Here is a 12,187-nt window from a genome sequence, read left to right as displayed (position 1 = left end):
ATTTTGTATTTATGCTTTGGATACCATGAATGTGTCACAGTAAGAGACAGACCTTCTGAAGTTCACCAACTACAAGTGCGTCCACTCTAAATACCCCAAACTGCCTCTAAGCCCAGAAGGATTTGAGAGGGTTCTCTTCATTTCCCTAAGAGAAGGTGAATCTCCCCTATTTGCCACCTGGTACCCCAACAGTGTTTTAGCACAGTGCCCTGGCACTCTGCCCAGCACAGGGTGTCTGGAGACTGCCCATGTCCCAGCCTTACCACCCTGGGCACCAATTAGGAGCCCACAGCACTGGCAGACTGGTCCCCCAGTGGACCTCAGCCAGCTGCCCCTGATGCCTGCTGAGATCAATCTACTGTTTCCTCACCCCCATATCATTCAATGTCATCTTTATGTCTTCTGTTGAATTTCTTTCAAATAATACATATATGTCAGGTTTGGATTTTTAGTCTGTGTTGAGAGAGGGAATGAATAGGGATGACCAATTATCCCCATATTTGAACAAAAAAGGGTTTTTTGACAGCGTTTGTGAAGTGGGGGAATGTTGCAGGGATTGCCTAAGTCATATGAATGACAACCCCAAAGCATGTGTACCTGGAGTTGCTTGTCCTTGTGGGCCCTGCCCCCACCTGACAGGTCCCAAGGGCCTCAAGTAGCCAGCACAGGAGGGTGGGGGAGCACCTGCCCCTCGCAGTCTGTCCCTTTCTGCCAGCATGTCTGCCTCCCCAGCTATTTACAGTGCCCGGCTCAAGACACTTCCAAGAAACAAGCCAACTTAAAACGGGGGCCACATAGAGGTGCTGAATTCCTGTGGGAAGGGCGAGCTTAGCAATTTGTTTTACTCCATTCAGAAATCCCTGAGGCATACCCTGATGAAGGGCTGGCACTTAACGAGAACCAGCAGTGACTCCACACTGACCTCCTGGCACCCTTCATGCCAAAGTTGGATTTGGTTTATGTCTCATAGTAATCAACTGTTCTAGGAGGTGGCCTGAGAACTTATTTATGTTCATTTGCCCAAATTAAAATTCTGTTTTAAAACACCAGTTTTAACAGAGTCATGTAACAAATATGAGAAATGTTTCTACTCCACCCTTGACAGAACATCCATCATGTCCCATCTTCTTTCTTCATGCTGTCACACATGGAAGATATTTTTTCCCTTTCTGGACCTGGAGAGGTTCATTTTAAATCTGGCAACATGAGAGGGTAGTAGAGAGTTGGGGCTATGTGGGTGAGGACCCCTCATGTGTTTCAATGCACAGCCTCCCTTCGAAACTCTATGAGCAGCAGACCCACAACAGGGCCCAGTTAGCAGACTGGCTCCACCCCACCCCCACCACTGTCCACCCAACCAAGTACAGGGTCTCCAGCTGTCAGGGAGCCATGGAGGACACCTGCCCTGTCCTTCTCCCCCAAGCACCCAGCCTCCCTCATTCTCTGCCATCATTCACTGCCCCCCCTCCAGTGTGGGGCTACTATTATCTCAGGGAACTGCAGCATCTACTGACACCCCCTAACGGCAGAGGCCCTTGACCTAAGCTTAGCCTTTTCACAGTTTCTGAGGAGGGAGGCAACAACTTTTCATGGAAAAAGGGCAGGAAGTGCAGGTGAGCACAAACCTGGCCCACCTTTGGAACTTCAGGTGCTCTCAACGCAGCCTTTCCAGCTCCCTGGACCTTCACTGCTCATTATCCTTGTAGCTTTGGCTGGTTGTCATTTCCTGCCCAAGGTGCTTGAGGAGGCTGATATGACCCATATACCAGCCTGCCCTTATCCTGCCCTGTCCCTGGTCAGGATAGACCCAGCCTGATCCAGTGTCTGAAACTAGGGCAGAGGGAGGGACAGGAGGCTTTTTATCACTTCTTCCTTCAACATGTGCTTCTCACTGGCACCAGTGTACAGGAACCTCTGTAAAGAAGACTCCTGGTCCCTGTGAGCCAGGAGGAAGCGCCATCTTTCACAGGCAGGCCAGCAGTCTCTTGGATCACCTCCCCTTCCTCACCTACCAAGTAGATCCCTGCCAGTGACTGGCCCCAAGTCACAGACCTCCTTGGGACCCAGAGCCACCATTGTCCTGCCTAATCCCCAAAGCCTCCTCCAAGGGGCTGTGCCACTCCTACTCTCCCTCACACCCTCCATGCCCCTACTTCTCCCAAGATCCCACCACCCCAGGGCCATACCCCCAACTCAGGAACCCCCTCAGCAAAGTCCCAAGAAGTCTGAAGGAGGGAAAACTTCCACACAGACAGTATCCTCCAAAGACAACCAGAGGAAGGGAGCACAGATATGGTTTGTGGTGCCCTGAACCCCACTAAACTGTTGCTCGGTCTTATAGATGGTTGTCTTCAGCACCACCCACCAAGCCCCTGCTTTTCTTTCTTATGCAGGCCCCTTCCCGGACATCCCCCTGGTGTTTCTCTGCTCCTTGATTCCAACACTGGAGGCTGCTGTCAGATTCAAAACTCCCCATTTGCCCCCCAGTAAGCCTGGTTGCTCAGGAAGGAGCACAGTGTCAGCTGCCTCTGCGGGGTTCAGTATTTCAAGCAGGTGCTGACCTGCTCAGCCCTACTCTGTTCTCCTCAGTCAGCCTGAGGTCTGACAGGCAAGACATTCCTCCTCAGGGCCCAGGTAGCTCATGGGCATGTGGGACCTCCATTGCTCTGACATGACGGGCACATGGCAACTTGGAGCAGAGAGAGCACAGGTTCCCTACTTAGCCCACATCAGCCTTAATGTATAAACTTCATGAAATCTCTTTTCCCAAATGTCACAACTTAGAGGCCCTCAGATTAATCCTTGGCACACAAGATGCCAAGGGCAAAGCTGAGTCACTAGGATGGGTCGCAGGCCTGAAATGCCTTTGTGACTGGTAAGAAGATGCCTCTAATAGGCAGACTAGGCAGGAGATCCCAGTGCTGGGCACGTTCAGGTCAGGTGCTGGCCCAGGCAGCTGAGCCTTTCTGGCTCCCAGTAGGGCTGGAATCGTGACCCAGTAGTTATAGATGTGCAGCCGCCTCTGCCACGGAGGCCTGCAGTGGCTGTGGTGTTCTCCCTACCCCTGCCACCCCAGCACAAGTCAGTTATGGCAGTTGCTTCTCAGCCCAGCAACTGCCTTTGTCACTTCCATCTCCCCTTTATGCCTTATGGGCCGTGGAATGGACCAATCAGGTGCAAGCGATAATCTGATTGGTGCTAACTGGTCCACAACCACAGGAAATAAAACAGGGGTGTGGGGGAAAAATATGAAATTAGCAAACAATACAGGCAAGGAAGGTGAGGGAGAAGGATCAAAACAGGGGAAGGAAGAGCACCAGAGACTATGTGACCATTCAAGGGTGACTTGTGTGGGTATTTTATGGGGATTACACCTTAGGGGAGAAATCCAATATTGTACAGAAAGGAACAATGTCGAAAATATGTGTGTGTGTGTATTTTTAATTAAATATACAGATTTAATTTAAAAATTTAAAGTAATATTTATGTGTATATATATATTTAAAGACTTATTTATTTATACATACAAAACTGGGGTACAGGCTAGAGGTGCAGGGGCAGTGAGAAGATTCACCAGAGACAAAGTGGGGAGCAACCGACTGATGAAATACACTGCTGAGTTCTGCCGAGCCATGTGGATCACCTCCGGGGCAGGCGGGGATCAAACTCATGCTGAAATGGCTTTAGCTTCTTAGTGCTGTGCTTTAGCCTACTGCACTAGTAGATGTATAATTTTTTTTAATTAAGAAAAAGAGGTGGTTCCAATCAAACCTGTGGATGGTGAAACCTGAAAGAAGTTATAAGCCAAGGTCTGAGGGTGTGCGAGAGAGATGGTCCAGTCTCCGAAGATGTAGGGAAATACTCCCTTCCTGGCGTCCAAAGAAAGAAGGAGTAGAGCTGAAAGAAGAAAGATGAAAAGAAGTTCCCAGCAACCAACCTCTGAGGAGGAAGAGAAGCCTAAGATTCATTCAGAGGAAGAGGGTAGGGCACAGAGGGAAGGAATGTGAGTGGGAGAGAGGGAGGGAGAACAAGCACATGAATGAGTGGGCTGGAGGTGGGAGAGTGGGTAAGTGTCAGAGTAAGTGAGGACTAAGGAAAGGGTAGGTGAACCTGGAAGTTAGGGGCCAGGCACACCACAGCTAAATCCTTTCCATTTGCAGGATCACTGATTGCCCCTTATATTCAAGCTCTTTCCAGTCCTCAACTAGCACTTTCCAGAGGAGAGATTATTCATTCACTTCTGAGAAAGTCTTCAGGGCACAAATCTGAAGGTTCCCAGGCAAGTCCTGGAGTAGCATAATGTATTTGGTAATAAAGGACCCAAGTAGTTTTGTTATAAGGTATATTTCACAATTTTCAAAGCATAGTGCTGCTCTTTCTAATCCTACACTCTCTCACCCTCCCAGCTCTCAACACACACAAAGATCCATAGGGTTTGTGAAGGTCCTGAGATGCCAGGAGGCTCAGCTGAAAGCCTGGTTCTCTCCCTCCTTGTATGTATATAGCAGGTCCTCGATTCACATCCTTTTGTTCAATGTCTTCCTATAGTCAGTGAGAAAAAAAAAAAAACAATAGTGAACAAAACATTATTCAAGGGCTGTTTCCCATTACTTGTAGTTTCCCATTATGTTGTAGCTCACCAGAAGCTATTGAACACTTTGAGTGAGGACACCCACTCCCAGGAGGACGGCAGCTCCAGCTGAAGCCTTGTCCACATTCAGAAGCTCATTTGCATGATCCAAGGCAGCCTTTTCAGCTCCCTGAAACCCTCACTGCTCATTATCCTTGTAGCTTTGTCTGGCTGTCATTTCCTGCCTAAGGTGCTGGAGGAAGCTGGGTATGGCCTGGACTGCAGCCTGCCCTCACATGTCCCTGGCCGGGGGCCAGGATTGACCTTGCCTCATCCAGCAGCCCACTACAAGGCAGGGGCATGGACAGGAGGCTTTTTGTGGCTTCTTTATGCAAGCTGCGCTTCTCACTGGTGCCACTGAAGTAACAGAGAGGGGCCTCTCTGTACAGGAGACTCCCTAGTCCTCGTGAGCCGGAAGGAAGCAGCAGCTCTCACAGCCAGGCCAGCAGTCTCTCGAGTCACTTCACCTTCCTGCCAATGTCTTCAGCACTTTGACCCCTGCTCCCAAATCTCTTTCTAATCGGTTTTTTGGCAACACCTTTCCCAGGACTTCCCCCTGATTCTTCCCTCCTTCTTGCTTCCAGCATCAAGGCTGTGGTCCAGTCTTGAAACTCTCCCCTTGCCACCCACAGTAAGCCTGGTGGCTCAGGAAGGAGAACAGTGTATGCTGTCCCTGAGATGTTTGCCCAAATCCTGACTCCCAGGTTTGGCTCTCAGGTTCAGTCTTTCAGGGAGGTGCTTCCCTGCTCAGCCTTGTCTCGTTCTCCTCAGGGGATGCTGCTTTCCAGCCTAAGGGCTGAGCTGAAGGATAGGCCTCCTCCTGGCTAAAGTGGCTCATGGGCACATGGGGCCTCGAGACTCTAACATTGAGGGTCACATGGCAACTTGGAGCAGAGAGCACAAAGTTACCCCTTCCTAGCTCATATGCTGGAAGCTGTGACTCTGGACCAGGAAGGACTTCTAGAATCCCCCTCTTCCAAGGTTGACTTGGAGGGAGAGCAAAACTATGCCAGGCCAGGAGGGACTACAGGCTCAGCCAGAGGATGGGTTGTAAAGTGGGCTGGGGGCCTGCACTGCCCCCCCCCAACTCCCACTCTCAGAAGGCCTGGGTTCTCTTGGAGATTGGACAAGGGGATGTGTCAGTGAAGTTCAGCCCCCTCCTCAGCCCATACTTGCATGTGGGGACTATCTGCAAAGCCATGAAATGCATCCGTGAGTCAGCACCCATGTCTCACCTGGCACCCCTGTGACTCTGACAGGCCCTCCCGCTCACAGACCTGGAGAGGAGAAACAGGGGCAGCCAAGGAATCAGGGTCTCCCCATAACCTTCTGAGACCACAAAGAATCAATAAGATCCCACCTACTAAGATCCCCCTCTAAGAATGGGGGGAGCACAATGTGATGGGGATCACTTCCTGAGTGATGGGAGGTGGTCCCAGGGCATCTGCTGGGGTGCTGCACCCTGGGCAGACATCATCACGATGCTCAGGATGGTCTTTGTTACTCATGATACAGAGCTGGGCACTCTGCATGCCACTGTGAATTTGGGATCAGATGATGATATTGGCACAACATCTGGAACAGAGGTGGAGGGATTTCTGAGGGGCTGAACTGCACTCTGAACTGCCCTCAGAGGTTCTGTGAGTTTTTTCCATTGCTCACTTTGGCCGGCCCTCCTGACTGTGTCCAGTACCCGAATCCCATGAGCTATGAGCAGGAAATGGAAGACCTGAGCCCTTGGGGTTTGCAAAGCTGACCCAGAGCTTTGGGGTACCTACAGGTACCCCAGGAAGAATTTACTCCCTAGCTGGCTCAGAATGGCCAACTGAGCATTAACAAGAAACATCATTCCAGAAGACTGAAGAAGCATGTTCATTTCTTTGACTTTCTTCCTGTCCAAGCTTTACTATTATCTCCACTTCTCAGATGAGAAAGCAGACACAGGATGTCAGGCTGCAAGGCAGAACTCAAACCCAGTTTGAGTTCTGAACTCGGTCCTGAACTGCTCCCTGCCACCACCACATAAACCCAGGCAAGTCAGAGGCCTCACTCTCCCATATCCAAAGGCCCCGGCCATGTCCAGAGCAGATCAGATGACCAGTGGGTCCTCCCATCCAGAACTGTAAGTCTGGGCTTTTGCTCAGCCTCAGCAAAGGTGGCTGGAGTCAGGTGAAAGGTGAATGTTCTCTCTAGGTGTCTGGTCTGCATTGTGAACATATTCAGGTGTCAGAGCAGTGCAGGTGGGGGGTCCCCATGACAGATAACAAGCAGCTGCCCACCCTCATTGGCCAGACTTCCCAGCACTCCTTCCCATGGGGGACAGGGGACTTCTCACACTGTGCACCCCTGCAGGGACTGATGAGCAGACATTCCCCACCATGCTCACACAGAGAAGCAACAAGCAGTGACAGCAGCAGATTGCCACATCCTTCAAGGCTTGGTTGGGCAAGGTGTGGGGCACTGGGTTACAGAGCTTAGGGGTGAAGGCTACACCAAAAATGTGATACACAGTTGATCTCAAATTCAAAATGAACCAGCTGTCTTATGCTTTAGTGGAAAACTTTTTTTGTGGCTGCCCACACCTTCTGGGTCTTCTGTCACCTGACCATCCTCCTTTGGATACAGTGAACTTTTTGTTTTCCCTCTTTGTAAAATAAAACCCTTGGTTGCTGTTCCTGGAGACTGAGGTCTCTTGAATTGTGTGCATGTGTGAGAATCCATAGATAGTGACCTGTCCTTTTACCAGACTTTTTGGCCTATTGGCGCTTTTGTGGTGGCTCTCTGGTCTCAAAGACTGGGCATGTGGGTGGTGTTCCATCCTCTTATCTGTCCTCCTGCCCAGTTGCCCTTCTGTGGCCTTCACTTCCCCTTGATTTCCCCAAAAAACCTTAGCTGAGGAGAAAAATTGATAGGTGCTGGGCAACATGTCATGTGCCAGAGACCAGCTCTAACAATTTGGGTGACAGTGGTTCCTATAGGAAATGGCAGTATCAGTGAAGGTGAATGAGGGACAAACACTCATTCAAGTGCAAGCATCATCTGCTGACCATCTCGGCAGATCTTTTTTATTTTTTTATGTTAGCAAGCAGAGGGATTACATCAGTATATGCACTGAGTAAAAAAAAAAAAAAATGACAATTATCACATTTTCCCAAGAATAGTTTTCAGTCTTTAGATCTTTAGCCAAGATTATAACACCACTTTTTAAGAAAAACACAGCTAAGAAGCAAAATTTTATTATTATTTTTGCAGCTGGGCAAACAATATACTAATGATAAAGCAAGCAGGTAAGTTTATATAGTTATAACTAATAATTCTATTGATAATATGATTTTTAAAAGTTACTCTAGTTACTAAGGATCCTCATTTTAAAATATAATAGTTTATTTTGACATCATTTTGTACAATGTTCCACCTCAGTTGTAATCCCCATGGGCTTCCCATCACCCATGTACTATCACCATAGTCCAGTGCATTTTCCTCCCTCACCACACTGTTTTTGATCCCATTCCAAATCCCACCTCCATAAAATGTCTCTGGTATATAGATGTTCATTATTATTAAAATATTCTCACCTGGTCGTTATACTCCTTCTATGAGTGAAACCATACGGTATTTTTATTTTCCTTTCTGGCTTATTTCACTAAGCATGATCTTTTCCAACTCTATATATGTGTTGCTGCAAAAGTCATGTGTTTGGTTGGTTTTTTTTTTTTTTTTTTGGTTGCTGAGTAATATTCCATTGTGTATATGTAGCACATCTTTTTAATCCAGTCATCCATTTTTGGGCATTTGGGCTGTTTCCATTTCTTTCCAATTGTAAATAAAGCAGCAATAAACATAGGGGTGCAGGTATCTTTTAGAATCAGTGTTTTGTGTCTTTTGGGTAGATACCTAGGAGTGGGATTGCTGGGTTGCAGGGAAAAATCAATGTTTAGCAGTTTGATGAACCTCCAGTATTCCATAGTGGTTGTACTAGTTTGCATTCCCACCAGTATTGCAAGAGAGTTCCTTTTTCGCCACATTCTCGCCAGCATTTGTTGTAGCTAGTTGTTTGAAGATGTGCAATTCTCATTGGGTGGTATCTCATTGTGGTTTTAATTTGCATCTCCCTTATTACAAGTGATGTTGAAATTTTTTTTTTTCATATGCTTGTTAGCCATCTGCATTTCCTCTTTGGAGAAGTGTCCTTTTAGCTGTTCTGCCAACTTTTGTTTGGGTTGTTTATTTTTGTTGGGTTTCATCAGTTCTCTGTATATCTTTGTGATCAATACTTTATCGCAAGTTTTGTGTGAGAAAAATTTTTCCCAATCAGTGGGATGTCTGTTTGTTTTTTGTAATGTTCCTTCTGCTGTCCAGAAGCTCTCTAACTATATGTAGTCCCATCAGTTTATCCTTGCCTTCACTATCCTTGCATTGGGTGCTGTATCTTCAAAGATGTCGAGGAAGTGTTTGACCCATTTTTGCTTCCAGGTATTTTATGGATTCCGTTCTTATGTCTAGGTCTTTAATCCACTTCAAGTTGATTTTTGTGTCTGGTGCAAGGTAATAATCTAATTACATTTTTTGCAAGTAGCTTCCCAGTTTTCCCAGCACCATTTGCTGAACAAACTTTATTTGTTCCATTGTATCTTTGTCAAAGATTAGCTGCCCATAAGCCTGTGGGTTTATATCTGGGTTTTCTGTTTGAATCCACTGCTCTGTATGTTCTTGTTCCAGTACCATGCAGTTTTGATTATTATGGCTTTGAAGTATAGTTTGAAGTTTGGGATTGTAATGCCTCCATTCCCTTTCTTCTTAGTCATGAGAGTCTTGGCTATTCTAGGTCTTTTGTTGTTCCATATGAATCTCATCAATATTTTTTCTATTTCTTTGAAGAATGTCATTGAGCTTTTATTGGAATAGCGTTAAATCTTTATATTGCTTTTGGTATGATATGATGGCCATTTTGATGATGCTAATTCTCCCGATCCATGAGCAGGGGATGTCTTTCCATTTCATGGTGTCTTCTTGTACTTCTTTTAACAATGTTTTGTAATTTTCTTTGTATAGGTCTTTTACCTCTTTTGTTAGATTGTGTCCAGGTATTTGATTATTTTTTATTTAATTAAATAGGGTTCTTTTTATTTCTGCTTCTTCTGATTGGTTGTTTGTGTATAGGAAGGCCTCTGACTTTTGTGTGTTCATTTTATATCCTGCTACACTGCTAAAGTTGTTGATAGTTTTGATTAGTTTCTCTGTGGAGTTTTTAGGGTTTTCCATGTAGAGTAACATATCATCTGCAAATAAGGACAGTTTTACTTCTTCTTTCCCTATTTGGATTCCTTGTATGTCTTTTTCTTGTCTTATTGCTCTGGCTAAAACTTCCAATGTTATGTTGAAGAGCAGTGGTGACAGTGGACATCCTTGTCTTGTTCCTGATCTCAAGGGAAAGGCTTTCTGCTTTTCTCCATTGAGGATAATATTGGCTGTGGGTTTGTTATATATGGCTTTTATCATACTGAGGTATATTCCTTCTACTGCGAAGATTTCGAGGGCCTTAAACATAAATGGATGTTGAACGTTGTCAAATGCCTTCTCCACATCTATTGATATGATTATGTGTTTTTTATTTTTCTGCCAGTTGATGTGATAGATTACATTAATTGATTTTCTGATGTTAAACCATCCTTGTGTTCCTGGGATAAAGCCCAGTTGGTCATGCTGTATTATTCTTTTAATGCACTTTTGGATTCTTTTGGCTAAGATTTTGTTGAGGATTTTTGCATCGGTGTTCATTAGGGAGATTGGTCTGAAGTTTTCTTTTTGTGTGTGCTTTCTTTGTTAGGTTTTGGTATTAATGTAATGTGGGCTTCATGGAAACTATGTGGCAGTTTTCTTTCTTTTTTGATTTTGAATCTGTGTAGAATAGGCACTAGTTCTTTTCTGAACATTTGGTAAAATTCATTTGTAAATCCACCTTGTCCTGGGCTTTTATTTTTGGCGAGGGTATTGATTACTTCTTCAATATCCTTGCTTGTAATTGACCTGTTTAGCTGTTCTATTTGTTCTTTATTTAGCTTTGGGTGGTTGTAGAGTTGTAGGAATTTGTCCATTTCTGCTAAATTGTCAAACTTGTTTGCATAGAGTTGTTCATAGTATTCTCTGATTATTCTTTTGATTTCTGCTGGATCAGAAAAAAAGAGTGATTTGTCCTCTTTTGTTTATGATTCTATTTATTTGTGCTTTCTCTTGTTTTTTCTTTGTGAGCCTGGCTACTGGCTTGTCTATCTTGTTTATTTTTTCAAAGAACCAACTTTTGGTTTCATTGATTTTTTGGACTGTTTTCCTGACTTCCATTTCATTTATTTCTAATTTGACTATTATTATTTCCTTTCTTCTACTGGCTTTGGGGTTATTTTTCTTGTTCTTTTTCCAGTTCTTTAAGGTGGGACATTAGGTTGTTTCGTTGAGTTATTTCTTGTTTCTTCATGTGAACCTGTATTGCTATATATTTTCCTCTTCTAACTGCTTTTAATGTGTCCCATAAGTGTTGGAGACTTGTGTCGTCATTGTTGTTCTTCTCCAAGTATTTTTTAATTTCTTCTTTGATCTCCTCATTGACCCAACTGTCCTCCAGAAGTGTGGGTTTCAGTTTCCACGTGGTAGGTGGGTTTCTTGCCTTCTTCATATGGTTTCTTTCTAGTTTGATTCCTTCATGGTCAGAGAAAATAGTTGGTATGATTTCAATCTTAGTGTCTCTATTGATAATTATCTTGTGACCCAGTATGTGGTCAATCCTAGAGAATGATCCATGTGGATTTGAGAAAAATGTGTACTCAGATTTTCTGGGGTGCAGTATTCTATAGATGTCCACTAGACCCATGTTGTCCAGGTCCTTGTTCAGAGCTTTAGTGTCTTTACTTATTTTTTGTCTTGTTGATCTGTTCATTGTTGAGAGTGTTGTGTTGAAGTCTCCTACTATGTATGTATTGTCTCTGATATACGTTTTCATAGATGACAGTAGTTTCCTGATATATTTTGGTGCTCCTTCATTTGGTGCATATATGTTGATGATTGTTATGTCTTCTTGTTGTATTGTCCCCTTAATCATAATGTAGTGGCCTTCTGTATCTCTTTTAACCTTTTTTAGTTTGAAGTCTGTTTGATCTGATATAAGTATAGCAGTTCCTGCCTTCTTTTTTGGTCCATTTGTTTGTAGGATTGGTTTCCATCCTTTTATTTTCAATCTATTTTTATCTTTTGTAGTTAGGTGTATTTCCTGCAGACAGCAGAATGTTGGGTTCTGTTTTTAATCCATCCTGCAACTTTGTGTCTTTTTATTGATGAGTTTAAGCCATTTACATTTAGAGATAGTACTGATATACTGGCGCCTACATTTGCCATTTTGGCCCTTTTGTATTTTTATACCTTGTTTCAAACTGTTCTTGTTCATTCTACTGTTGGATTTGGTTTGAGGGTTTCTTGTAGTATTTTTTGGAGTGTGGATTTAATCATGACAAAGTTGTGGAGTTTCTGTTTGTCTAAAAATGTCCTTATTCTTTCTTCATAGAGAAA

General features: G+C 44.6%; 1 protein-coding gene across 1 annotated transcript in view; it reads right to left on the bottom strand.

The window, feature by feature from the left end:
- Nucleotides 1–4,377: 4,377 nt before the first annotated feature.
- Nucleotides 4,378–12,187, bottom strand: part of LOC101633966 (proline dehydrogenase 1, mitochondrial) — a 45,002-nt gene continuing 37,192 nt past the window's right edge. The window contains exon 13 of the mRNA XM_012734235.1: nt 4,378–4,542. Within this exon, the coding sequence (XP_012589689.1) occupies nt 4,518–4,542 (25 nt within the window). The 3' untranslated portion in view covers nt 4,378–4,517. The remainder of the gene's footprint in view (nt 4,543–12,187) is intronic.

Source organism: Condylura cristata, unplaced genomic scaffold, assembly GCF_000260355.1.
Source record: "Condylura cristata isolate star-nosed mole 26May11 unplaced genomic scaffold, ConCri1.0 scaffold00051, whole genome shotgun sequence".
Lineage (NCBI taxonomy): Eukaryota > Metazoa > Chordata > Mammalia > Eulipotyphla > Talpidae > Condylura > Condylura cristata.
Note: the sequence above shows the minus strand (reverse complement) of the source record. Positions and strands in the feature narration are given on the sequence as shown.